The 26,222-nt window shown below is 50.2% G+C and overlaps 9 protein-coding genes across 9 annotated transcripts; 5 read left to right on the top strand and 4 right to left on the bottom strand.

Annotated features, from left to right (window-relative positions):
- Positions 1-794: 794 nt before the first annotated feature.
- On the bottom strand, positions 795-1,872 carry POX_c04069 (uncharacterized protein; the record flags this gene model as incomplete). The annotated part of the gene is made up of 2 exons (XM_050112954.1): positions 795-1,319; positions 1,393-1,872. 2 exons carry the CDS (start codon positions 1,870-1,872, stop codon positions 795-797), a joined length of 1,005 nt encoding a protein of 334 aa, XP_049970510.1.
- Positions 1,873-3,376: 1,504 nt separating this feature from the next.
- POX_c04068 (3-ketodihydrosphingosine reductase tsc10) lies at positions 3,377-4,525 on the bottom strand (the record flags this gene model as incomplete). Its single annotated transcript, XM_050112953.1, has 3 exons — positions 3,377-4,222; positions 4,287-4,418; positions 4,481-4,525. 3 exons carry the CDS (start codon positions 4,523-4,525, stop codon positions 3,377-3,379), a joined length of 1,023 nt encoding a protein of 340 aa, XP_049970509.1.
- Positions 4,526-5,102: 577 nt separating this feature from the next.
- Positions 5,103-7,088, top strand: POX_c04067 (uncharacterized protein; the record flags this gene model as incomplete). The annotated part of the gene is made up of 2 exons (XM_050112952.1): positions 5,103-5,283; positions 5,341-7,088. 2 exons carry the CDS (start codon positions 5,103-5,105, stop codon positions 7,086-7,088), a joined length of 1,929 nt encoding a protein of 642 aa, XP_049970508.1.
- A 683-nt stretch (positions 7,089-7,771) lies between these two features.
- Positions 7,772-11,449, bottom strand: POX_c04066 (uncharacterized protein; the record flags this gene model as incomplete). Its single annotated transcript, XM_050112951.1, has 17 exons — positions 7,772-7,879; positions 7,932-8,070; positions 8,127-8,165; positions 8,217-8,418; positions 8,481-8,592; positions 8,648-8,729; positions 8,785-8,819; positions 8,871-9,045; positions 9,094-9,183; positions 9,233-9,329; positions 9,391-9,745; positions 9,791-9,850; positions 9,900-9,977; positions 10,037-10,436; positions 10,497-10,872; positions 10,928-11,023; positions 11,080-11,449. 17 exons carry the CDS (start codon positions 11,447-11,449, stop codon positions 7,772-7,774), a joined length of 2,814 nt encoding a protein of 937 aa, XP_049970507.1.
- Positions 11,450-12,084: 635 nt separating this feature from the next.
- Positions 12,085-14,478, bottom strand: POX_c04065 (Heat shock protein 78; the record flags this gene model as incomplete). The annotated part of the gene is made up of 1 exon (XM_050112950.1): positions 12,085-14,478. The coding sequence occupies one exon, from the start codon at positions 14,476-14,478 to the stop codon at positions 12,085-12,087; it is 2,394 nt and encodes a 797-aa protein (XP_049970506.1).
- A 338-nt stretch (positions 14,479-14,816) lies between these two features.
- Positions 14,817-15,894, top strand: POX_c04064 (Elongation factor 1-beta; the record flags this gene model as incomplete). Its single annotated transcript, XM_050112949.1, has 4 exons — positions 14,817-14,856; positions 14,911-14,950; positions 15,230-15,603; positions 15,665-15,894. The coding sequence occupies 4 exons, from the start codon at positions 14,817-14,819 to the stop codon at positions 15,892-15,894; spliced, it is 684 nt and encodes a 227-aa protein (XP_049970505.1).
- A 1,517-nt stretch (positions 15,895-17,411) lies between these two features.
- On the top strand, positions 17,412-18,050 carry POX_c04063 (uncharacterized protein; the record flags this gene model as incomplete). The annotated part of the gene is made up of 3 exons (XM_050112948.1): positions 17,412-17,467; positions 17,551-17,800; positions 17,991-18,050. 3 exons carry the CDS (start codon positions 17,412-17,414, stop codon positions 18,048-18,050), a joined length of 366 nt encoding a protein of 121 aa, XP_049970504.1.
- Positions 18,051-22,649: 4,599 nt separating this feature from the next.
- POX_c04062 (uncharacterized protein) lies at positions 22,650-23,291 on the top strand (the record flags this gene model as incomplete). The annotated part of the gene is made up of 2 exons (XM_050112947.1): positions 22,650-22,730; positions 22,836-23,291. 2 exons carry the CDS (start codon positions 22,650-22,652, stop codon positions 23,289-23,291), a joined length of 537 nt encoding a protein of 178 aa, XP_049970503.1.
- Positions 23,292-24,058: 767 nt separating this feature from the next.
- POX_c04061 (uncharacterized protein) lies at positions 24,059-25,931 on the top strand (the record flags this gene model as incomplete). The annotated part of the gene is made up of 3 exons (XM_050112946.1): positions 24,059-24,278; positions 24,418-24,728; positions 24,882-25,931. The coding sequence occupies 3 exons, from the start codon at positions 24,059-24,061 to the stop codon at positions 25,929-25,931; spliced, it is 1,581 nt and encodes a 526-aa protein (XP_049970502.1).
- Positions 25,932-26,222: the final 291 nt, after the last annotated feature.

Genomic DNA, 26,222 nt, shown 5'->3' with positions numbered 1-26,222 from the left:
GCGGCAATCCAAAAAAGAAATAATTGGGTCCAATTCTAGACTACCATCTATGGGTAACGTACTCTGTACTCCTCTGATATCGTCATGAGCCTTGGCTCTCGCGGTCTGGTCTAGAGCCCGGAACTACTTTGGTATCATGGATGTCTGGCGCGCGCAATAGACTGCGCTACTACACACTCCGGCTACCCTCGGGGACACCGGAAGTTACCAGGTCTATCGTGACATGCAACCCGATCCGACCGTTCGAGTACGGTTTTAGAGAGTATCTGGAATTGAGCGAGTCGCGTACCTCATGACGACTTAGTACATATGTGGATGTGGTTCCGTCCTCGAGACCTGGACAACTGACCAGTCGCACACATCGTAGGGTGGATCCATGTGAATGCAAGAGACGTCAATTACAGTACCGGTGATTCAGGTCGGGGAGAGTCATGTCTGGCAATGTTCATAATGGTTCCACTTTTGCCATCATTGGTCTCAACGGGCACCGGGGGCCAATCAAATGCGCCCTTGATCGACATATTCTGCTCTCTCGTCGCTGTTCATTCTCGACATCAACATCTCCAGCTCCAGTACAACTTGCAAATCAAAACATACGACCTCCAAAGCCCCCGATTATCTTGTTGAAAAACGTCGAGTACATTCAATCAGTCAACATCAATACTGCCTATGTAGGTATAAAATGGAAACTTTCAAGACATGAGGTCATTACATGAGCATCTCTCCCCCTCCTTTTCTCTCTCTCTCTCTCTCGTCACTGTCAATTTCTTAAGCCCATTCCGCAAATTGTGTCTCTATCTCCTCCGACCGGTGCCATTGCGGCGTAAAGTATCCACATGAACCTTGCGATTGTTAGCCTCCATTGCCTCTCGGACTCTGAGTCCCAGCTGTGCATCTCGGATCTCATTTTGAACATCTTCCTCGATATCAGTCTCGCCGATGGTCGTCCCCCAGATCCAATCGAGGATCCCCCACGGACCAAAGTTTCCTTCTCCGGCCTCGAGTAAATGGATCTCCTTGCGACGAGCAATCCCACCGAGAAAGAAGTTGGTAGGCATGAACGTGTATCCAGAGTACGAGAAGGTCTCCTCGACGGAAATGGCCGCGATGAACGCGAGATACGTGAGCATGTGAAATCGGAAGAACATGGCAGGAAGATAAATGGGTAGAAATTTGTGCACCAAGTAGACCAGGGGATGATCGTACTGGGCCGTAAGTGGGAAAGGTAGGCTCAGCTCATGGTACCATGCCCAGTGCAGCTTGGTGAGGGGTGACCTCGGGTGATGAAGTGCATAGCGATGCACAAGATAAGTGAGAGCCTGGCAGGGTGACGCATGTTACGTCAGCGAGAGAAGACAGCCCAAAAAAGCATCTGGCGAGATTCAGACTTACCTCTCGGAAAAGAAGACCGAGAAATATATCCTGCATAATTGTCCACGGGGAAGGGATCCGAGTTGATACCCGAATCGCGCTGCGCACGCGCAGGAAGCGGGTCAAGAACCACTCCACGGCGGCCTGCATGACCAAAGCCAAGCATACGTTGAAAATCGACCATCCTGCAATTTTGAATTCCTTCAATCGGAGCTTGAAGCGCTTGCGACCTCCAGGAAGCCCAGCTTCGCCATGCGCTTTGACGATGACAGCGGCAGAAGGAGTCAGCACGTCAAACAGGAAGAAGAGTATTGAGGGTAGCACGAAGAAGAACATTCGAAATGCACCCGTGCTTAAGATTTCGACTCGAAGTGGTGGATGCGACCAAACAAGGGTACTCCATGTCATGTAGAAGAAGAGGATATTGAGGGTGGTGGCGTAGGAGGACATGGTCGGGAGCAGGATGAAAGACAATAACGGGACCGAGAGGAATGCACCCATGATGGAGATTTGCCTCGCAGCCTTGCGGTTCTCAAGTGAGCCCGTTCTATGTGTAAAATGTGTAGATGCGATGGAGATACAGTAGTCGCATTCTACACCGGAAATATGTACACTGCTGAGTCGAAGGGTGTCATACTTGTTCTCGAACACGTTCTTTCTGTCCGGGTTTTGCCTGTTTCTTCCGCTTCATGATCCTCAAGTCTGTCTTTCTTCTTTTCTCAGGACGAAAATTGAACAAAGAAGAAAAAAGGTAAGAGATCGATGTTCGTGAGCACCTACAATTAGTTTGGTTCTGACTACCATTGTAGTGGCAGGCGTCGTTGAATCGACATTTCAAAAAAAAAACAAGAGACTGTACTAATAATGATTCCATTGGCCAGTCACCTACGCTACCCTGCGTACCGCTCTCCATTTCCACGATCCTCATTTGGTCTGGTCTGACCTCGAGGCTGACATGATGTTGTACTGATATATATCCTCTTGCCAGAGGTCTCTCCTAAGTGAACGTCCTCGTACTACCTACGCGCAGTGAATTCTCAAATTTCAGGAAGACCCATTGCCCCTTCAACTACCCCATGCCATATCTTTACGCCGCAGTCCCGGGATGTCGTTCGACATGATGAAAGACTCGTGACTGGCGTTCAACAAAAGTGGAAGCTGGGAGAAAACCACTCGGTGAGCACCCAACCCTTGGAAGCATTTGAAGGCTTGACTTGACGTGTTCCTCGTTTGACAATCGGGGGACAACAAAAGGTCCACATTCTGGGGGCTCGGCAGCCCATGCGGCTGAAAGAACAGATACCGCAGGAACTGATTGACGACATCTGAGCTAGTTCATGACCTATCATGACTTCGCTTTGGTAGACGTAAAGTACTGGCGCCTCCTGTCGAAGCGCCATCGCAAGTCAGGTATTCAGCCTCTTCTGCCAATGATATGGAGTAGGTAATTCATGTCAAAATCACTCCAAACATGCTTTCGGTCAACAGCTACCTTTGCATGGGAATCAGCTGCGACATTCGGGCAAATGGTGGGGCATCCAAATGCATCAAAAATTTTCCATGGATGCATCTCAACATCGAGAGGGTATTGTCTACTGAAAGGACAATGGCCCTGGGAGTTGGTTGATGAGATAAATTCAGCTGTCTGTCTACCACACGTCACCATGCTCAATGCTCCACAGCAATGTGAGCCGAGACTCGACAGCACACCACGCCCAAGTCCAAGTCCAAGGGCTACGTGAGTGGGGCGTGAAGGCGATTGATTTTAAAATCTTGTTCAGCGAGAAGAGGGGCTGCAAAGTTCTTCCCCCCCCCCCCCTTGCATTAATTGATATTGGAGGGTGACTCATAAACATGGCTCTGACGACAATTAGGCAAAGGAAGTGGCACCTTCATTCCGGGGTCAAGGAGGAGACAAAGATTGCCACTTGGGCAACAAACAGGGTATAGTACAAGCACCGACCACCTTTTCCACAGAATTCCAAGGAGAAAATGCATTGGCACCTCAGGACGATGCGGAAGGTTGACTCGCAGACTTGGGCAGTCCCTGACTCCGACCCCAGTTGAAAGCCTTACTGCGAAGGTCAGGGATCACTTGCAGCGCGACTAGATTGCTAAGCCAGCCGAGCAGTGTGTCGCCAATGAGACCGTTCCGAGGGCTGAGACCGAGTGAGAATCCTTTCAGGATGTTGCCCATAAACATGGTGGTAATCATATATTCTCCTCGTTCCAGGGCAGCGATGGTGACGCGTGCAACCTCCTCGGGTGTCTGGGGCTGATCCGCTTCTTCCAGCTTCTTGGTCAGCGCAGGCTTGAGTTCCTGTTCTTTGTCGTAGCCAGGGCTGAGAATACCCATCGGGAAGACAGTGTGAATCTTGACATCAGCAGCAGGGGCTACTTCACGGTGTCGCTGAGAATAAGCTCCATTGTACATTTCGATCTCCTGGCTGAGAGTGTCGGACAATGAACGGAGGGCGGCCTTTGCAGCAGAGTACGGACCGTAGCCAGCAATGGGAGCAAAGGCAAGAACAGAGGCACAGAAGACCAAGTGACGACGGGGGGTCTTGGTCTGATTGCTTGGTTGGACAGGGGAGAGCCATTTGCGCAGAGTTGCGTGAGCCATGTTTGCGGCCGTCCAGTAGACTGTGTCCATCTGTTGGCGCTGAGTTGCAAGCGGAACCTCTGCGAAGAATCCCGGGAGACAGAAACCAGCACAGCAAATGACTGTGTCTGGAGGGGCGCCGCCATTCCACTCCGTGACTTCAGCCACGACGCGCTCACATTCACTGCTGTCAGTGAGGTCGGCGCTGATGTAGTGGAAGCGCTGCTGCACTGGATGCGGCGCTTCTTCCTGGTTGAGAGTCTTAGCACATCAGTTACAAGAAGCAGAGCTGACAGGGAGAAGCTGAGATTACCTTCAATTCTTGCACGGTGTTTTGGAGTTTGGATACAGTCCGAGCCACGATCACAACATGAGCGCCTTTGGCCGCAAGCTGAAGGGCGAGGGCACGACCGGTGCCTTCCGAGCCTCCCGTGATCAGAATGGTCTGGTGAACAAAGAGTGTTAGCCCTCACTTGCACCGTATGAGCGATGGTTGAATTCGCTTACTCGGCCCTCGACGGGGAACTCATTTTTGCGACCAAACCCGAACATTTTGGTGACTGTGAAGGTGATTGCGACGCAAGCTAATACAGAGACTCCCAAGAACAAAGGGGATGTATCAAATAGCGAGGGTGAGAGATTAAAGAGAGACATGGGGAGGAAAAGAACAACGAAGCAGCAGAAATTGTAAACAACGGCGAGTGGTGTGTACCTCGCGATGGAAACCTGCCCCTGTCGTGACTTCCCTAATTTTCGTGGACGCCGAGGGGAAAGATCGATGGAGTGTTCAGCCGCCGAAGATACCCGTTACGGCGAGGAAGCATCCTGAGACTGAGCAGTTCATGTATTATTATAGCTGGCAGTCCAAATAAAATCAATGTTACATTTCCATTACAGTATTGATTATTTGTTATCATCATGTCAAATTTTCAACACAATTTTATGTACATTCACGACTGCAATATTAGTCACAGGGTGGCTGCTGACGTGCATTTCACCTTATCAAATGCAAACCAGACAAACACAGATCCTTGCCGCAACTTCTGCGCAGGCGGTGAGCGCTCAATCAAAAAATTATTTTGTCGATGAACTTGACCACTTGAGTCGGTGCAATAAATTTAATCACAATATGGCTAAGAAAAGAAAGGCGGGCGGTCGCCCAGCGCAAAAGAACGATGCGCCAATGCGCACAAAGTTCAATGCGAACGAGCGATTTGAGGATTCGGAGGACGAGTTCCAAGCCAATCGTGATCAGATTCTGCTCGAGGAAGCACCAGAAGCCAAGCGCCGCCGCAAAGTTGCAGAAGACGGTATGTGACTAGCCCCAACAGAAACCTTGATCTTACATGAACTAAGTCTTTCAATAGAGGAACTTCTGCAGTCTTCGGATGAGGAGATTCTAAGATATGAGTCTGTGGATGAAGACGAAGATGATCTCGAAGACGAACAAGAATCCGATCTTGACGACGACGATGCCGAAATCATGGGCTTGTCCAAGAAGGGGGCCGCCGCATCTGATGAGGAGGAAGAAGGTATTGCTGCGTGGGGGTCATCCCGAAAGGACCTTTACAACGCCGATCAGATCGAGACGGAAGCCGATGCCTTGGAAGAGGAGCAGGAGGCCAAGAGACTCCAACAAAAGCAATTGCAGGCGATGGATGAGGCTGACTTCGGCTTCGATGAATCCGAGTGGATGGATGCTGGCAAGGACGCGGGGGTTGAGGAGGATACTGGGGTCGTGACCGAGGTCCTTCCCCATTTAGAGGTCACTGAAGACATGGATGACGACGAGAAGCGGAGAATCTTGAGCGCACGATATCCCGAATTCGAGCCCCTCGCTAAGGAGTTTGCTAAACTCCAACCGATCCATCAAGAGCTGCAGACCGCCGCCGCCAAAGCCAACCTGGCATCTTACGAAGACTCCGACGAACCACAACCCGCACCCGTGGCGATTGTCAAATTCCGTGCCTTGTCAACGTATCTGGGCACAATAAGTCTCTACTTCATGCTGCTTACATCCTCCCCCGAAAGCTCCGAAACCCGCGTTCCGTTGTCTCCCGCCGAACTTCGTCAGCACCCCGTAATGAGCTCTTTGGTCAAATTCCGAAAATTGTGGGAGGCAGTCAAGGATCTCGAAGTTTCAGACACGCCTGAAATTATCCAGAAGCCCGCAAAGGTGTCCGCTGAAAAGGTATCTGTGGAGAAGAACGTGAAAACGCCCAAGGTCAAGGTGGTCAGTGAACTACCGCAGAAGAAGAAGCTCACAAGAGCCGAGCGCGCAGCCGAGACTGCACGGGCCGAAGCTGAGGCTCGTCGAGCGGAGCGCGTACGCCAAACCGAGGCTGGCTTGGCCGAGCTTGACGATCTGGTTACTGCATCTACTCTGAAGCGCAAGACAAAGAAGTCCAAAATTTCTTCCAAGAACGACGATGAGTCAGACTTTGGCGACGAAAATGCTCTTACCGCACGTGAAGCCGACGAAAAGGCTAAGCAGAAGCGTTCGCTCCGATTCTACACCTCTCAACTGGCTCAAAAGGCGAACAAGCGTCAAAACGCTGGGCAAAACGCCGGTGGCGATGCCGACATTCCTCACCGAGAACGTCTCAAGGATCGCCAGGCCCGCCTTAACGCAGAAGCCGAGAAACGCGGTCGTCAAAGACCGGATATCGGTGAAGAGTTGGGTGGCGACAGTGACGAGGAAGATCACCGTGTGCGTAAAGAACTGCGCGGAGGAGACAAACAATCCGGAACCGATGAGGACGAGTACTACGACATGGTTGCTGCTCGCTCTAAGCAACGAAAGGATGATAAGAAAGCCCGTGCTGATGCATACGCTGCTGCTGCGCGGGAGGGCGGACACGTGCAGATCCAAGAAGAAATCGGGCCTGATGGCAAGCGTGCCATTACATACCAGATTGAAAAGAATAAGGGTCTCACGCCGAAGCGCAGCAAGGATGCGCGAAACCCACGTGTCAAGAAGCGCAAGAAGTACGAGGAAAAGAAGAAGAAGCTTGGTAGTATTCGCCAAATCTACAAGGGTGGTGAAGGTCGTGGTGGGTATGGCGGTGAGCTCACAGGTATCAAGAAGAACTTGGTCAAGAGTGTCAAGTTCTAGATTGAAAGCAGTGGGGCTGGACTGTATCGCTGGCTTTGACGATCATCCATTGCAGGAAAAATTATATTCGTGTTTAAAACGGCGTTCATTATCATGGATGAGAGGATATCAGGCATTCGGATTGTATATAAATTTCAATCACACATTTCCACCTAAGCTGTTGCTATTCCCCCTTTGGTGCTGGCTCACGGGTTCTCTCGTTAAATTGTCGATAGTACCTTGGACTACCTATTCTTACGTACATAGGTAATACCTGAGGCTCTTAACTGATGACGGGTCGCGCAAACTCAAAATCCATTTTCATACAGGTGACTAACGTCTATCTAGTGTTTAGACTGCCCTACATCAAGCCAACCTCCCGTAGAATGATTTAGTTCTGATTTTACCGGACATGATCATAAACGCGGGCTCTGCAGAAAGAGAACAAATACATTGGTCGAGTTAAGCTCTGCTTGTAGTCCCTAAGTATATAGCGGTTGGAGTATGTCAAGGTCCACTAGGCCGATGTCAAATTATGCTGTTGGTAAAGAGAAGCGCATCGGTCGAGGCGATTCAGGGTTAGATAATGCCAAAGACTGGACGGTCATGATCAGATAACCGGTAGAGTCAAAAGCGCCGTTCGAGCCTCGCAAGAAATTAAAAGAAAAGACTCAAACCTCCTATCGATCAGCTGACAAGATTGCTTATTTCGATAATTGAAGGAGTTCTTGCAGCTTCCTTCGCACCCCACGAATAGACGCATCGTCATCTTCGGTGAAATCCAAATTGACAAATTTTCGAGCAAGTGCGTTCTGCGTTTCCAAATCAGAACTGCTCACTCGTCCGCTTGACCTTTGGCCTTACCGCTTCCTGGAGGCTTTTCACTTCGTCGACAGACAAAATTGCACATGCAGCGATCAGATTTTCGCCGCGAGCTGCGAGCAATGCGATCTCGTTGGCACGTTGAACAATAGCAGCATCGATACCATTTGCGGCAGCACATCTGACATGAAGTTAGAAAAATATATGGGCAATTCCGCCCGATAGGGGGAATCCCACATGGTCCCAAAGCTTTTGGTGCTTCGACCCAGACGAAAACTGTGAGATTTTATCAGCACTGTTTGTTAATCGGCAAGATGGGAAACAGACTTATAGAGATAAGTAACTTGATCCTCAATCTTTTGAGACTCTTCGCTAACCTTCACTTCCATATGACCCAACTGAAGACCAGATCGGAGCGGAAGGAAATCGTTCTCAAAAATCTCGTGGAAATGTGTGGCTGCAATCACTTTTGGGCGATGCTCGTTTGTGAGCAGATGCTCTAGGACTCCACAAGCGAGTCCAATGCCATCTACATTTTGCCAAGAGTTAGCGTCGAGACTATTTGCGCAGGGATAAATACACCATACGAACCACTTTCATTCGTGCCTTTCCCGAACTCATCAATCAGAATGAGACTCTGACTGGTTGCCTGCTTGAGACAAAGTGAGATCTGCTGCAGGTCGCTCATAAAGGTACTTTGGATCTATTAGAAGTCAGTTTCTCGCTCTGAAACTCAGCTTTGTTGAGCAATCTCTCACATTTGATACGCTTTCTTGTGTGGTGATCTTCGTCAGAATCTTGTCTGTTATACCCATCTCTGCTCTCTCGGCGGGAACAAAGCTGGGGACTGTTAGAGTAAGGTTTGGTATTCTGTTGTCTCAAAGTCCACACAAACCTTCCAATCTGAGTAAGAAAGACAATGAGAGCGACCTGTCGAGATTTTAACTTTATTCCAATGGAGTGTTAAGGACGAACACGTACTTGCTTCATGTATACACTTTTTCCAGAGTAATTTGGGCCCGTTAATATGAGCATACTGGGTGGGATAGTTTCTTGTGGCAGCGAATCATTGTTGTCACTTTGTAGATGAGGTCCCCCTTTCAATAATGTACTGTTGGGAACATACGAGGGCACCGTCAATTCCTGAAGTAAGTGCCTGAAGAGGATCAGCTTGAGGACATTGGAAGCTGATAATTATACGTACCGGCCTAAGCTTATATTGATGATGTTTTCGGAGACGATGCGTGGTCGGCTCAGCTTGTAAAAGCTTGCGGCCTGTGTTAGGGCGAGAAGACTTTCCGCCGATCAGCCCCAGAATCAGCGTACGGGAAATTCCAACGTACCTGTCAAGCTCTCCACAGATATCAGAGGCCTTTACAAGACTGTCCTCGTACTGGAGAATTCTCTGAGCCATGTTGTAAACAATCTCTATTTCTCTCTCTAATACAGCCATGTCATCATGATGTTACTTGTGATCAACAAACCAAGAAGGGCTGCTTACCGCATATTAGCCCATAGATGTCCCCAAGCTTGTCGTCAAGTTGCCTCATTCGAAAGTCCTTGAAGTACGCTCGAGACTCGGTAAGGAAGACGAGCTCCCAGTCCCCATTTGAGCCAGAATATGCAGCTTGATCTTGCTCGTTGAGAGGGATGGCGATGTTAAAACCGAGCTGAGGGAAGTAAATGACATTGACGTCGATATCAAGCTGCTCTGGTATCGTGGACGCAATGTCAATTGCGACATTCTTGAGCAAAATGTTGAGTCCGTCATATCGATCCTTCATTTTGTCAAGCTCTCGATCGAGACCTTGCTTGACAACAGTTCTGCCTTGTTCCTCTGAGTTATCAATATCAACCTGCTCATATTAGCATGTGGCATCAAAAAAAGGCAAAAGTCATACTATCTCTTGTATGATGCGTCCAACACGATACAGCTGCGCCTCCTGGAATTTTTTGATGGCCTGGAACCTGTCAGATCGAATGGAAAGAGATTGCGGAATAGCCTCTGACCTCAGATCGCACAGACACAATATCCGCGCCGGACATCTCCCGAAGGGCGTCATGGATGTCAATTGAATAGAAAGCAAACTGTGACAAGGGCTTTAGAAGGAAGGTAGCAAGATTGCTGATACAGAGTTGAAACATACAGCCAGCAAGCTCGCCCACACCGTAGCTTTGAAGCCTGTCATCTTGGCACTGCCGGTACTTATTCCTTTGCGCAAATTGATCATCACGGGACGAAGATTCTTGATGTGCTTCAGACTTTTGATGATTCTCTCCACCAGAGTGACATTATCTCGTCGGGAAAAGACACCGATAAAAGTTTGACGAGCATGAATAAGGTCGGCGTCGAGGGTTGGACGTAGAAAAATCTGCTTGAGTCTTGCCTTGCCCTGAGGGGTGTTTGTGAATCGGCGGAAAAGGCCATAAACCGAGAGTCCCTCCTTAGCAATGCTTGAATTTGAGCCTGGGACCTGGCTGAATAGATCTGGATGATGCTCGGATTGCATGATTTGTAGGGAAAGGAAAGTATTGCTGTTGATCCACCTAATTGTCGGACGCAAATTTAGTCGCTTCTAGCATGTAGATGGTCAGACACTCACTTACATCGTGTTACGAAGACTAAACATCTCCAAGCTCCGGATTTTGAAGATGTTGTCTTCCAATGCTCCTATTCTTGCGACTGATGCTCTGCGTCGTTGTAAGTCAGCGAGAACGGCACCAGCGCATCCGATGGATACGGTATTCCCCATGTCAATTGAGCTTGACATGTGCAAAAGCTTTCCTTCTCGGGCAGAGAACCCGACGGACTGGGAATCAAATTCATCAGGATCACAGAGACCTCCACTGGGAACAAGAAACCGTGTGCGGTTCTCAGAAGAATTTGACATTTCCAATTGGACAAGGCTAGCTTGTGCGTCGGAGTGGTTGAATTCTTGCGCCGACCGGGTTTCTACTTTGTATGGGAGGTAGGCAGATGATTCTAGAAGCTATCCTCAGTTTAGGCTGCTCAACTATATCAGCATACACTGACCTACCATTGTCTTGTGCTAGGCTCTGTTCTCGTCCTTGAGCTGAGACAATTTCAAGTCGAGGTGTTTTCAGGACAATTGTAGGTTGAATCTGATGAAGTACTGTGGAGAGAGTCAGCCATTTCATTGCAATAGAAGCATCATCTGAGGGGACTGACAGGTATCGATAGCGTCCATTCCTCCAAAACGGCCATCGCCAAGCAGAAAAAGTGTTTCGTTTTCAGCAACATAATAAGCGCATCCTACAGTCCCTTGGTCTTTTATGTCAACTGCGACAATCACATGGCCCAACTCTTCGTCGACCAGATCATCTCGGTCTGGCACGTCTAGAGGATTTGCCCCAGAAGAAGCCGGTCGTGCCTGTCTTGAGTCTCGCAGAACTTGAGCTTGGGATGAGCTCCTTTGACTTTGGGGGATGTGATTTGTCCGTCGGCTTCTGCTGTGAGATTCTGGCCTCACATGATCTGAATTGAGTGACGAGCTTTGCAGCGCAGCAGACCGGCGGATTCTGTTTTGAGAAGAGCGCATCTTTTTCCAGCGGTCTATGGACTCTGGCATATGGCATCGTCTTTGAACTGGGGCGGAGTCAGAAGAGTAGAATTCTGGCCAGTCACGTTCTTGATTCTCATCGTTCACGGGATCTGGATGTATTGTTGTAAATTACTCCTAGTATAAGATCTTTCATTTTTCAGAACTTTAACTTCCATCGAGCGGCTTTCCACTGCTGATTCTTGTCCACTAACTCAGCGTCACATTTCTTTTCTAAATATTTACTGTAGCATTCGTCTTGTAGCTCACCTCTACTCATGCTTTGCACCCTAAGAAAGATTAGAACTGTGTTACATCGAAGCTCATCTACATTTTTATACTGCCATGCATAATAGCACTCTGTGGACAAAGCATTGAGGAAACCTGCTACAATCTGATCCATAGAAGAATATCTGAATAATTTAGTACGCATACACACAGAAACGAGAAACCGAATAATAAAATGCGCACGGAAACTTTCAGAGGTAATAATATACAAGACATGAAGAAGACATAGTATGGGTACATGATTATGGAAGTATTCCAGAACACCGGGTCGTCAGTACAAAAAAGAGAACTCCTCAACTCCAGACTCACATGCACCGTAAAACATCGAAACGCAATCTCTGAATCGCTCATTTTTCTTCCGGCTTCCCTTCCGCAGTGACTACCAATCCGGATTTGTCTTCGTTCAAAGACACATGAGCAACCTGCGCAGACGTAACCTCTCCCCGGATGATCTTGTCGGCAAGCCGGTTGCCAATTTCCTTGGCAATCAGCCGATTGAGGGGCCGAGCTCCAAATTTGGGATCATAGCCTCTCTCACACAGCCAGTCTTTGACCTCTTCGTCGACACGCAATGTTAGCCGTCGACTGTCCAGGCGTGCTTGAAGCTCTTTGAGCCTAATGTCAACAATATCTCTGAGGGCGTCTTTGGAAAGCCGCTTGAAGATAATGAATTCATCAATGCGGTTCAAGAATTCTGGAGGGTAAGCTGCCTGGACAACGTCCATCACAGCAGACTTGATCTCTGAGGGGACCTCGGGGCTGTCGGTTTCCTTGTATGAGTGCAACGGGTCGGCCCCGACCAGAATATCAGCACCAAGATTCGAAGTCAGAACAATCAGTGTATTCCGGAAGTCGACTTTGTGACCCTGAGCGTCAGTGAGATAGCCTTCGTCCAGCACCTGCAGCAAGAGGGCCGAGATATCACGATGAGCCTTCTCAAACTCGTCGAAGAGAAGAACAGCATATGGTTTACGTCTGACTGCCTCGGTGAGTTGACCAGCGTCATCGTAACCGACATAGCCAGCGGGTGACCCAATGAGGCGGCTAACAGTGTGCTTCTCCTGGAACTCGCTCATGTCGAATCGGACAACGGCAGTTTCGGTCGAAAAGAGGAACTCGGCCATTTTCTTGCACAGCTCTGTCTTGCCAACACCCGTAGGCCCGAGGAACATAAACGAAGCAAGCGGCCGGTTCTCGCCGCTCAGCCCTGCTCTTTGCATACGAACTGCATTAGCAACTGCGGCGAGTGCTTCATCCTGCCCACGAACTGATTGGCGTAGGGTATCTTCCATGTGAATAAGTTTTTCGACTTCTCCAGCCATCAACCTGTTCACGGGAATGCCCGTTGTGCGCGATACGACATTGGCAATGTCATCAGCAGTCACGGAGTCGTGGATCAAGCTTTGCTTTTCAGCTTCCAGCTCTGACCCTTCCTTGGGCAATTTAGCCTCCAAGCCGGGGATGGTTGAGTATCGCAGCTCTCCAGCCTTGGCAAAGTTTCCTTCCCGCTGTGCTTGTTCAAGTTCAAATCTAGCACGTTCGAGGTCCTCCTTCGTTTGTTTGAGGGTGTCGATCTCCGCCTTCTCCTTCTCCCAGACTTCGTTCAACTTGCCTACTTGCTCCTGCTTCAATTTCAAATCTTCCTGAAGCTTGTCTCTGCGCTCGCGACTGCTGACGTCGGTTTCTTTCCGAAGTGATTCGAGCTCAATTTGAATCGTAGTAATATCCCGTTCGAGTTCACGAATAGCGTCAGGCTTGGATTCCTGTTGCAGACGGAGAGCTGATGCGGCTTCATCAACCAGGTCAATTGCCTTGTCGGGGAGCTGACGTGATTGAATATATCGGTTGCTGTATGTTGCAGCGGCGACCAAGGCTCCGTCAGTGATTCGGACACCGTGGTGAACCTCATATTTGTTTTTAATACCACGAAGGATAGAGATAGTGGAGGCAACGGACGGCTCCTCGACGAGGATAGGCTGGAATCGGCGAGCAAGTGCGACGTCTTTTTCGATCAGACGGTACTCATTGAGTGTTGTCGCGCCGCAGCATTGTAATTGGCCGCGCGACAAGGCGGGTTTCAATAAGTTGCTCGCGTCAATACTACCTTCGGCCTTGCCAAGCCCAAGCAAAGTATGGAGTTCATCGATGAAGAGAATCACTTTGCCTTCAGCGTCTTCGACTTCCTTCAGGACAGACTTCAAGCGCTCCTCAAAGTCACCGCGAAATTTGGCACCAGCAATCAAGGAGCCCAGGTCCAAACTGACCACGCGCTTGTTCTTTATACTTTCAGGGACATCGCCTTGCACGATGCGCTGAGCCAGCCCCTCCAACACAGCTGTCTTGCCAGTACCAGCTGCACCGATCAAAACAGGATTGTTCTTGGTCCGTCGCGATAACACTTGAATGGTGCGGTGAATCTCTGAGTCCCTTCCAATAACAGGATCGAGCTTTCCTGCTTTGGCTTTCTCGGTCAAGTCTACGCCATACTGTTCGAGCGCTGGCTTCTCTGCCTCTGGACTCATATTCATACGGTGTGTCCCACCCGGAGGATGAGGACGGCCGCTGGCATAGCTCCGAGTCAGGAAGCCTCCAGCGGCTCTTGAAGTAGGCGTCAGAAGGGACGGGAGAATTCGCGACAGTGATGACGGACGTGGTATCAATGTAGGTTGTCGCAAAGGTGTGGTCAAGCTTGATGCGCGCAGCAGCCGAGCTTGCGATCTGAGAGCGAGTCTAGTCGCCATATTGAAAGCATGCGATTTCGACAGGATTTTTAGGTTGTGTCCGGTGAGAATCATCCCACTTTATATATCTGCAATGGCGGGCTGGTCGCGATGCTTCTCGAAAGCTCCACCGCCATGACGCTCAGTGGCTCTTCAGCAACGGCAGCTCCCCGGCGACTGGACCAAGCTCCGTCACCACTCAGGTCACGTGGGAAGCTGGCGCCCAATTCAGACGGGAAAAAAAAATTCCCTTTTACCCCTCGCTCTCCCACTTTAAAATCTCCTTCCTCTTTCCCCTTTTCTTCTCCTACCAACCACTTCACTTTCCTCCCCCAAAACATCCCTATACCACATTCACAATGGGTTTCACTGACTTCGTCTCTGATGCTGGCCTGACTCGTAGGCGCTCCCTCGCCATAACTTCCTGAGCTCGTGGACTGACTGTTGCCTCAGTGGCCAACAACTTCCTGGCCACCCGCAGCTACATCGTTGGGTAAGTCATCCTGGTCAAAGTCTATCCCTGTCCTTTTGGTCCCTTCGCTGTGTTGTCTTTCCATGTGTGTCCACAACATATGTGATCATTACTATGCGCAAGGAATACAATATTCTATGATGAGAGAAAATTGGTCCGTGTTTAAGAGGCGGATTAAGACCCCGCTGCATGACTCAATCCAATTGCGAGCAATCGCGTCTCTGATTTTGAAAATCCTTTTATCCGTGGTTTAAACGTTTTTTACTGCCAAGGACTGTCGACTCTGACCCCTTTCAATAGTGATGCTCCCAGCCAGGCCGATGTTGTGACCTTCAAGGCCTTCAGCGCCGCCCCCGACGCCGAGAAGTACCCCCACGTTGCCCGCTGGTACAAGCACATCGCCTCTTACGAGAGCGAGTTCTCCACCCTCCCCGGTGACTCCTCCAAGGCCTTCACTGCCTACGGTCCCGAGTCCACTGAGTTGCCCGTCAACCCCAAGGACAAGCCCGAGGAGGACGAGGAGGAGGACCTCTTCGGCTCCGACTCTGAGGAGGAGGACCCCGAGGCTGTTGCTGAGCGCAACAAGCGCCTCGAGGAGTACAAGGCCAAGAAGGCCGCCAAGGGTCCCAAGCCCGCTGCCAAGTCCCTGGTGACCCTGGAGGTCAAGCCCTGGGGTGAGTGATTCTTGATCTTGTCTGCGTGGAAGTGACCTCGTATACTAACCACAAAATATAGACGACGAGACCGACCTCAAGCAGATGGAGGAGAACGTCCGTGCCATCGAGATGGACGGCCTTGTGTGGGGTGCCTCCAAGCTGGTTGCTGTTGGGTTCGGTATCAAGAAGCTGCAGATCAACCTGGTCGTCGAGGACGAGAAGGTCTCCACCGATGCTCTCCAGGCCCAGATTGAGGAGGATGAGGACCACGTCCAGTCCACCGACATCGCTGCCATGCAGAAGCTGTAAATGACGTCCATTTTGCAAATGTGGCAAATGGTGTGATGATGGAATATTTGATGTGTTAGGAAACCCCCAACAATTACGAACCTAGAATCCAGTCTTGTCACGACTGGTCTGATGAAAAAAAATTGCAAAAATTTTCACGACCATACTCTTTCCTACTCCTGCATAAGTAAAATGGATCTTACGTACTGTTGAGATGTCTGGACCTCCGAATTGACTTTTGCGGTGCCATTTTATCGCTTCGCCCCTATCAGTCGTATGCGGGAGGATTGCAGCGTGGCGATAGCGGGGTAGGTCGATGGCGCCGAGCTTCGACCGCGGGGTATGCGCTTCTTGTGTGGTACATGCCAGGGCTCTGGGTACGATTGTCAATTGAAATTTGTATACCCGCTTCTACCTCATCTACACAGGATGTGTTGCGGGCACAAGTGAGAGCGAGATCTTTTGGTCGGTACGTTTGCCTGTGCATGCAGACGCGGTAGCCAGTCTTCGTCGCCCGGGAGCATTTCCTTTCGAATAGGCGAATTGAAAATCAATTTGCCGATCTACTGTACTCGGGGAGAAAGCAACAGAAAAACATAAGGTAGAGGTCTGTTTGCTCAAAACAAAGGTAGGAGAGAGTATGAATCGTGTTTGATAGAACACGAAAAGTTCATTTCGAGCTCAGCATGCGTCATGCGACGCAGCTTCCAGGAAGCTTGACCCGAGGGGGTCCAGGTCCAACTCATTTCTTTCGGCGGGTCATTAGTCCTGAGTCAAAGATATTGGTCAAGAAGTTCATCTCCCCTCTATAAAAGGGATACCTAGGCGTGATGATGCGTGAGGAATCTAAACAAAACTGGCCATGGATCCAGCTGTCTCGTTCTTGTACAACTCCATCCCCCGTAAGATGATGGTTAAATACTACTTTGCCTGCACCCAGCTTCTGTCGAGAATGGATCTCCTGTCTTCGAAATTCATAGAGGAGGATCTATTTCTTTTCTAGGTACCAAGAAGCAATACACACCCTCTTATGTGGATGGTGGACATCCGGATTTATCTTGACCAATATAAGATAGTAATTTATGAAGTGCTCTAACAGCACCTTCCCGTCAAATTGATCCGATCTAACTCGGAAACGAAATACACCCTGGCTCACAAACCAATGTTATTGCACCAGACGCTGGGGCTGAAGATGTTGAGATAGCTACGGCTGTAAGTGATCAATGAGCAGATGGCGGGCCGTGGGTGAACGGGACGAGGATGGTTAGGTAATCAGAACGTTAGATCCAGAGTCCGGTGGTCGGGAGCTCTCTGCGGCCCCCGATCCAGTCCTGCATCCGACATTCGAATACACTTGTCGAAGACAAGCTCCGACCTTCCATCCTCGCTGTCGGCGCATGACAGCCACGCCAATCTACTGGGTAGCAACGAGGCTTCATTGAATCACCAAACTGAATACTACACCACCTTCATCCATAGCCACCACGTCCACGACCCCTTTGATTCACCCCCGCAAAGTGACCGACCACATCACCATAATGAGCTTCCTTTCACGCCTGGTCACGTTTTTTGGAATGGTCCTGCTGATCCACGCGTACGTCGAACTCAATGTCCAGGAAAAGACGATCCCAAGACCACTGGAGCTTGACTCGGCCTACTAACAATTTTCTTTTGCAGAGGCTACTCCGCTCACGAACACACCGTGCTCTTCAGCAACACGAGGCTGACCTCGTCGACTGCCCTCCCCCGGGACATTGTCGCGGAAGTCTTCGTTGCCGTTGTGATCGTCTCTATCGGACTGGTTCTGGGTGCGGAAAAATTGAAGCCGATCAGCTGGCGTGACTGGGCAGGCGAGATTGAGAAGGAGGGCGGTGTGCGCAATCCGTACCTGGGTCTCGAGCAGCGTCATGGGTTCTGGGATATTCGGGTAAGCAGGTCGTTGCGGTTGAGTGTGTAGGGATCCAATGGCGTTTCAGTTGTCGAGAGCTGGCCCGAAGAGCATTCTTCATGATGGTTTTTGTTTTGTTTTTTTTAACTCGGCATTTCGACTTCTTTCCTTTAATTTTCAATAGTTTTCTTTTTCGATGTCCATGCTAATCGTCTCTTCTCCATGACAGGCGAAGCGAAGGGAATTTGCAGAATGGGTTCGGGGAGATGATATGGTGTCGAAGAAGTGATGGGGTGAACGTCGACCTAGTACCGAAGAGCTGGGGGAGATTGCTCTGGCATTGCAACATTGTCAAATGTCAATTTTATACAATAAATGAGCCACCTGAGAGCAAAAGCCTTTCTTTTTTTCTTCAACAATTCATGTGTGACATGTGGACTTTCAAATGGCACTTTTGCTTCCATGCACCGTAACTGAGAAATGGGATGGCTCTCGTACACCAGATCGAATCTGATTGGGGAGCACAAAACGGATCGCAATAGGTGTTGCATCGCCATTAACGTTGCGTGCCAGTCGCCTTCTTTATCAGACCTCCTGTTTGAATAGACTCTTACAAAACAAAAATATAACGGCGATATTACACTCCCTTGTCTATGCCCCAGACTGATTCTATACTCTACCAAGTGCCATATTGACCATGGTGTAAATCAACTTTCAGTAAGAAAAAAAAAGGGTCGAATCAAGATCAAATAAACAAAAACAGAGAGCCACCGTTGTCTATCAAAAGGTCCGCGCAGCATGAAAACAAATCATCGGTGGAGTGCGCCGCACCATGTCACTTCGAACAAGAGATCTGTCACTCGGCAGAGCCCGCATCCCAACGGCCAGACAAGATCCATCAAGCTTCAAAGTTCACAGCCGATTTTTTAAATCAAATTCGAGCTCCTGTCGATCATTGAAGTTTGGCCATGCTGGCTGCATATGTGTCATATGTCAGCGATGAAAGGGGCCTGAAAGGGGCTTGAGCGCACAGAGCCTCGCTCTAAATGAGATCTGTCTCTTGCATAAGGTAGAATGTACTGTAGTTGCGGTACCTGCAGAAAGAAGCTGTCTTGCAGATGCAGTACGAGAACTCCTGAGCAGCGATGGGGATAGAGGGACAGTGATGCTTTATGTAATTTTTCCAGTTATTTCCAACGGCTTCTTGTTGGCATGTCGTAGGAGTATATGAGCTAGATGGGCCAGATTTTATTATTGTCGTTGTCTGGAACGCGCAGTGCTCAACGACATATGGGGGGCTTCTCCCAAGTCCATTTGATGGCGAGAGAGGAGACTTCAACATGGTCCCTTGTGGATAAACGGACCAACGTGCATCGTGTCCATCGACCAGAAGGATTAATATGACTGAGAGGTTGATCTCTATCTCATTTTGGAAAGGGGGTGCAGCTTCTCTTAGTCTGACCGGTGCTCAATCCCGAATTTGCAAGCCTTTTGGTCATTCTGGGTCCCCGAGAACTTAATTCTGCTGATCGAGGTAAAGCATTGAATTCAATCTTGCTGTGTCTCGAATGAAATGAGGTTTGCAGGATGTTATTGCTCTAGTCCAGTCAACACCACATGCATGTGAATAGGGTAAGCGTGGACGGTCGATCAACAATAGCGCCTGCTAAGTGATCGATGGAAGCCACAGCCCGAATACACTTGTATACATATTGATGTGTACTGTACATTATTGTAGATTCTTCTGCTACTTCATCGTAGGACAGTATACTCACTATACCGTAGAACCATAGACCCAATCGTCGTCTCTCGACTGTACTCGATCAATGCCCACTCTTCGCCCAGAATCTTATTTCTGTGGCCCTTTTGAATACCTGTCGGACCTGGTCCAGCTCCCGTGAATCCGTGGATGCAGAAACGAAAGTGTTTCTGGACTTTCAACAACCAGTCCCGGGGACCTTGCGTCGATGCACGTACGGTCCAATTTTAAGTTCAGACGGGAAATATTGACTGGCTCGGTCGGACTCTGAACACAGGGAAAGGACAGCGATCTAGACCTTCGTATACCCACGGTACCATGAATTTATGGATACTAGCTGTATAACAATGCACATATCGAGGTGTGATTGCTAACCCCCACGAAACAGTGGGAAAAGAGAAACAACATCCTTTTCCATTTCTGGTGTCTGTACGAGGCCACATGCTTCAGGTTCAGGCGTTCTGCAGGTGGAGGCAGAATGGGCTGTTTATCCATCTCGTGATCTACCTATTTACCCACTGGATGAGTCTGTACCTACGGTTGGTAGACACAATTGGTAAAGGTGCATTCGTACCCAAATAGTATTATTCCACGATCAATTCCTCCCGTTGCCCATTGTCGTCCACTTGCACCCATAGCATACTCTTCCTCCATGATTCACAATCCAGGCCTCTGACTCAACTCTGAATTACTCCCATAAAACTTATCAAGTCTCATGCTGAGCACACACTGTGTGACTAATCAGAGCGGACAACATCTGGATGAATGTCTCACCCGGGCGTTGGGTGTGATCCAATCCACCGTTTTGTCCAGCTGGAACTGGATCTGATTGATCTCGTCCGCGCGGCGGTCTCAGCCGAAGTACCCCTCCGAAACGCACCTCTGCCTTGGCACAGGGCAAAATCTGAACACTTGTCTGTTGGGTCTGGGAGGGGATTTCCGACAGCCATGTGAGGGGTACAAAGATGATAGGATACTACTACTCTCTCGTACCAGGCCACTGGACCATTGGGCTGGGCTCGTCTGTGGGGGTGGAGTGAGGCGAGCGCTGTCAGAAGAGTGAGAGTTGACTGAAGTACTTTTGTACGTGTCGGGACAATTGAATATCTCTGCAGTAGCAATAGTAATCATAATACCTATGCACTGGTCTGCTCTATTGGGAAGCACATACATTACATGTATCTTGTCTTGCATACTACTCCCCTTGGTACTGCAGTGAGCTACTTCTTGTGATTATGAATTTGGAAGCAGACGCAAAGAGGTCAAGTTAAGGCAGTCAAGCGGGACCTGAGTGAACTATTATTACAATTCTCGCCACATGCGGAGACAGTAGTATTGAGGCGAAGCAATGCATTCTTCCATCTAGACAGAGAAGGCAAAAATAATAATAACATGTGCTGATTGCCACGCGGCCGCACCAGAGGCAGACAACCTGGCACAACATGAAAAGAAAATCATGAGAAAAAAGAGAGAAACCCCCCCCCCCCCCCAAATCAAAATCTAATCAACAAATACTGTCACACCACATCCGATCCGGCTCCACTACCGTTGATCCAGCTGGAGGCGGACAGCGAAGAGAATCATGGTTTTTCAGAACCGAGTATGCCAAGTATGGGACTTTCTCCGGCTCCAGGCACCTGCACCGACGGCCCCCAGCGAACATGCGTTGACTAGATGTTGACTGAACTTGTGTGCATATTGATCCATGGAAACACTGCTCTTGGTGCCTTTCGTGACAAGCTTTCCACATGCAGGACTCGAGTGACCGATCGCGGACAAGGGACAAATACATACTGTATTGAGTATTCTAGGGAGTGCCAGTGGTTGGCTGTTGCGGCTCACTCAAACCTACGCCCAACCTTGGAAGGGGTGTTTGGATGAAACCAACCTGGTCAATGTGATACTCCCATTCAAACTTACAGTCTCTTCCCCTGAAGATGAGGTTCCGAAACAGGACCCGGTCCGACTCTGAAAAATTAGTCAAGGACCGTCTTCGGTTGGCAACAAGTCATCGACCTGAGTCGGACGATTTGTGGATGATCCTGACGGGTGCGACTAGCTTGGGAATGTATATTGATTACTCCGCCGTTTACGTAGGAGGCTCGCGCTCCGGCTTCCAAGGTCTGTCCGTGAGAAGTGGGCCCTTCTGAACTCCAGACTGGCGGAGGGATACGATATCCATCCAGAGATACATCTACAGACAGTCCATACATTGGGGGAAAAATTGGAATTGGAGCTGACAATGGAAGTGGAGCGTGTATGGAGCGTATGAACCGCATTCACACCAAATACCTTCAAAGTATACATGATGGCGCGTCCGCCGGTCGTTCATATGAATGTATGCCACTTTCTCGTCGCGATGGCAACAGGCTCAAGGGAGCTGACGACAACTCACCACGACCGAGTCGAGCTGCATGTCACACTGGCATAAGATTTGAGCCGGAGCGACCACGACTGCATTAGTGTGTCATTTGACGTTACCCTTCGGACCCCAGAGACGGGTGATGGGCGACGAGGACTGGACAATTTTGGTTGAAGTGCATCCCAGGATGCGTAATGGGGGATGTACGAGAGGCCCTGGAATTCTAAAAAAAGGAACCATCTCGACCTCTGCCGATCCGACGCGACGAGCACCGCCCCACTCTGACTGTTCGAGGATTTTCTGCTCTTTTCCAATCATTTCCACTCTTTTCGATCGGTGATCGGGACTCGTCCCTTTCGGGTACATGCTGGGCTGGACTGGGTGGGCCCATTGGAGACTGGAGATTGGAGACGAGGCTTGGATGGCGTTGTCCGTGCGGTGCAGCCCTGCATTTGGCAAGGTTTCTCAAGGTAAGACAAGACCTCCAGATGTGAGCAGATCACTCGGCAGGTCTGCCCAGGGAGACTTGGAGGGCACATGTGGACAGAGTCCGTACCACGACATATAAAACCGTTGGTACCACACCACCGGCGAGACCCATGACTTCTCAGTTCATTCGATTGTTTGTGCGTTTCCCTAGACAACCACCGGTTAGCATTTAATCTCTCACTCTCTATCGACACTCGCTTCCAGCTTTGTCTTCTATTGCACGTCACACCTTCGTTCAATCATCAACCACTTTCAAGAACTCAAATCAAGCCAGCAATATGCGTGCCTCCATCATCATCGCCTCTCTCTCCACCTTGGCCATGGGTGCCATCGCGGCTGACTCGTCCAGCTCCGTCGAGGTAGGTCTCCGCTCACCCTTCTTCGGGGTCCTTTCAGGCTATCACTGGATCTTCTCCTACGAGTGACGAACCCTAAGCTAACAGGGCCGCGTGTGCCTGGAATAGGGTAACCCTGCCACTCAATACCTCACTCAGACCAACTCTTTGGGTGTCGTGACTGGCCAGCCTCTCCCCGTGACCACACAGCCTGCCGCAGTTACCTCCCAGCAGCCTGCTGCCTCGATTCCTGCCGGTCTCTCTGAGCCGGTAGTCACTCCGGCCACAAACACTGGCTCCTCCTCTTCCTCCAGCAGCGGCAGCGTTCCTACTCCCATGGGAAGCGCCTCTGCCTCCATGAGCGGCTTCTCCTCCGTCCGGATGAGCTCGACCAAGACCTCCTCCGGCATGGTCACCATGACTGGCACATCCACCTCCACCGCCACCGAGACGGACTCCTCTTCCTCCAGCGAGTCATCGGGGGCTTCGGCCGCCTCCTCCACCGTCTCCAAGGGAGCTGCGATGGCCACCGCTGCACCCATGGGTCTGGCCGGTCTGGCTGCCCTGGCCGCTTTCGCTCTGTAGAAAGCATCAGACTTGATCCCCCTCCCCGGACTGAACGCCATGTCTTCGCGTCACAGCTTCACTTTAACTGCGGACCGCCACTGGGTACTGTGCCGTCAGATAGCAAGTGACACCGCCGGACAGGGGGCACATATGGATTGACCACAATCCCATTGGCATGGTCTTTCCGTGGAACGATTGTTACGAAAATCTGCGGGCTTCATTTATGCCCTTGTTCAGTTTCTGTCTAGCTACTTTATCATCTTCTATGCCTAATATTCAGGGTTATTGGTTTTTGGACAATTCATAATTGCAAGATCCCTACTGTCTTGTTTGATCAGTCGTTGTTGCATGCAGCATATCCTCGGCGCATCTATTAACTGTCTTTTTATCTCCAATGTCATTGTGTGTTGATGTCCTGACTCTCTCCCCTGATTCATTCAATAATGGCTATTGGGTCGTGATGATTGTTTCAAGACCACTCCACTGTTCCCCCCTCCCATGTAGCACAGAGTAGCGGTAGCCCTACGAGGAACTCTTATCGCAGATGGAGACCCTGGTGGGCCCGTGAGTGGATCTTAGCCACTTCCCAAGTGGGACAAGGGCAATGATGCTGATGGATTCTCACAGACGGGCAATAGTATAAGCTGAACGCCTAAGCGGCTGGGAAGTCTTTGGTAGATTTGATCGAACACACCAAATCTACTGATTTGATCAATTGACTAGATTCACAATGATAGAGCTACAATACATGTTTTGTCACCGTTGTGCGCTTGAACCTCCTCCAAATGGCCACCGTTCACTTCAACCGACCAGTGACTAACGCGGGATCTCCCAAAGCGGAAGCAAAATTGGGTGATGCACTCACGCGATCGCGTCGAGCCGCGTCACCGCCCTGGTTGCTTCGGAATCGCCGGACCAAAACAATAATCCGTCGGCGAAGCCATCACAAGGTTGTGCCCTCAGACGTCGTCACCTTTGTCATTGAAGAGGCAGCTCGTCACGATGGTAAGTCTCAGGCTTGAACTCCAACTGTATCCTACATGGACAAACCAGGAGTCTCTGCTCGCATACTATCTATGGTCCAGATTTCTCTTATTCTGACTATATACATTCTAGATGTCGAACTTGCGCCGCTTGACCGCAGACCATGCTGCCCTTCATGGGGACAGACTTCCACCGTATTACTTGCTACCTCCCGATGATACTCATTTCGCAAGCGCAGATGATCTATCGCAATTAAATATTCTCATTACTGGTCCACCGGGGACTCCTTACTCGGAAGGTCTCTGGCGACTACATTTAAAGATCCCAAAGGACTATCCTAAAAGTCCTCCCAAAGCAGTCTTCCGTACCAAGATCTGGCACCCCAATGTGGAGGAGATGACGGGTGCAGTGTGCGTCGATACGCTCAAGAGAGACTGGCAGTCCAAGTTGACATTACGCGACGTCCTCGTCGTAAGTTATCCCATGGCAACCTATCACGACGCCGGGGATCCCCCACGACGATGTAATCTGTCGTGGGGACCGAAGCGCGAATAGAGGAATCGATTCTGCCCTAACTCAGAGCCCCCTCGCTGACCTCAACCGCTTCTTTCACCTTACCTTCAGACCATCTCCTGTCTCTTGATCCATCCCAACCCAGACTCTGCGCTCAACGCAACTGCCGGAACGCTTCTCCGAGAGGACTTTTCTGCATTTGCACACCAAGCCAAACTTCTCACATCGATTCACGCACCGATCCAACCCGCTATGCGAGCGGCTGTGAAGCGAGCTCGGGATCGGGGTGAGGAGTCTGCCTCCAGCCTGTTGGACGGAGAGGATCTTCGAGACTCTCGTCCGAGAAAGCAGCCGCGCCTGGCTTTGAGTGGCGCACGACAAACCACCGACACCGAGAGCTTGCCAGAGAATCCGTTTCGATCGAACGCGGGATCGTCAAGTCAGGCGACTGCGCCTGACGCCCATCGTCACTCTGGCCTCGACGACGCCGTCATGGCTGATATCGAGAGCGATACCGAATGCCTCTCGGGCTCAAGCAAGGAGAACGTGCCCTGCTCAGATGTCCCCACTCCTCTTCGCGCTCCACCACCAACTCCAGTGAGGAGCTCACCCATCAAACGCCCGCTCTCCGTCATTGCCACCTCCGATCCCGATGATTCCGATGTGGAAAGAGTTCTCGTGCGGGATTCAAGCGAGTACTCCGAGTCCGAAGATGAGACAGGCTACATGGCTCCCTCGGCCCGAAACATCCGCGCCAATGTCGCCAGCTCCCGTCTCTCCCCTTCACCCCGCCGCGCCGCTCCCATGATGGATTTTAGCAGGGAACGGAGCAGCCCCCTTCGTCTCCGAGGCACTCGCCAGATTCGGGAGGAGGTGGTCCCTGATCGCACGCGGCCCAACACCGGTGGCAAGGAGAACCACGACACTACCGGCTTCGGCGCAAAGATACCTCTCAGAACCTCCACTACACCCTTCACCAGCAGTCCCAACAGCAGTGCCCCGTCCTCGGTGGAAAATCCCTTTGTGGTGCCTCTTCCCCCTCCAGTTCGCGAGACCACCCGAGAGCCTTCCAAGGTAGAGGGCAATCAGAAGAAGGCGGCTTTGCCTCGCAATGGAGCTGGGCCCAAGTCCAAGGGTCGCATGGGCGTGCGACGGCTATGAGAGCCACCTTTTTTTCCTCTTCGATCTCGTCTTTTTGATTCTCGGTTCTTATCCTTTGATTTATTTTTCCCGCCGATATCCAGGTGTCGGACTACTTGTTTTATTTGATACCCCTCCCTCTTCATTATTAGCGTGCCATGAAGGAGTTTTACCGTTTCGCGTGGGTTGTTGGAATAAAAGTCTAACTGTTCGAGTTGAAAGGGCGCATCTGATTGTTTTTGTTATTCTTCGCCTTTTTTCCCCCAGTCTTTGTTTTCTGTTTTTATTATTTGTTCTTCATTCTCGAGGCTA

This window comes from Penicillium oxalicum, chromosome III (genome assembly GCF_001723175.1).
Source record: "Penicillium oxalicum strain HP7-1 chromosome III, whole genome shotgun sequence".
Lineage (NCBI taxonomy): Eukaryota > Fungi > Ascomycota > Eurotiomycetes > Eurotiales > Aspergillaceae > Penicillium > Penicillium oxalicum.
This window is presented reverse-complemented; position numbering and strand designations above follow the sequence as displayed.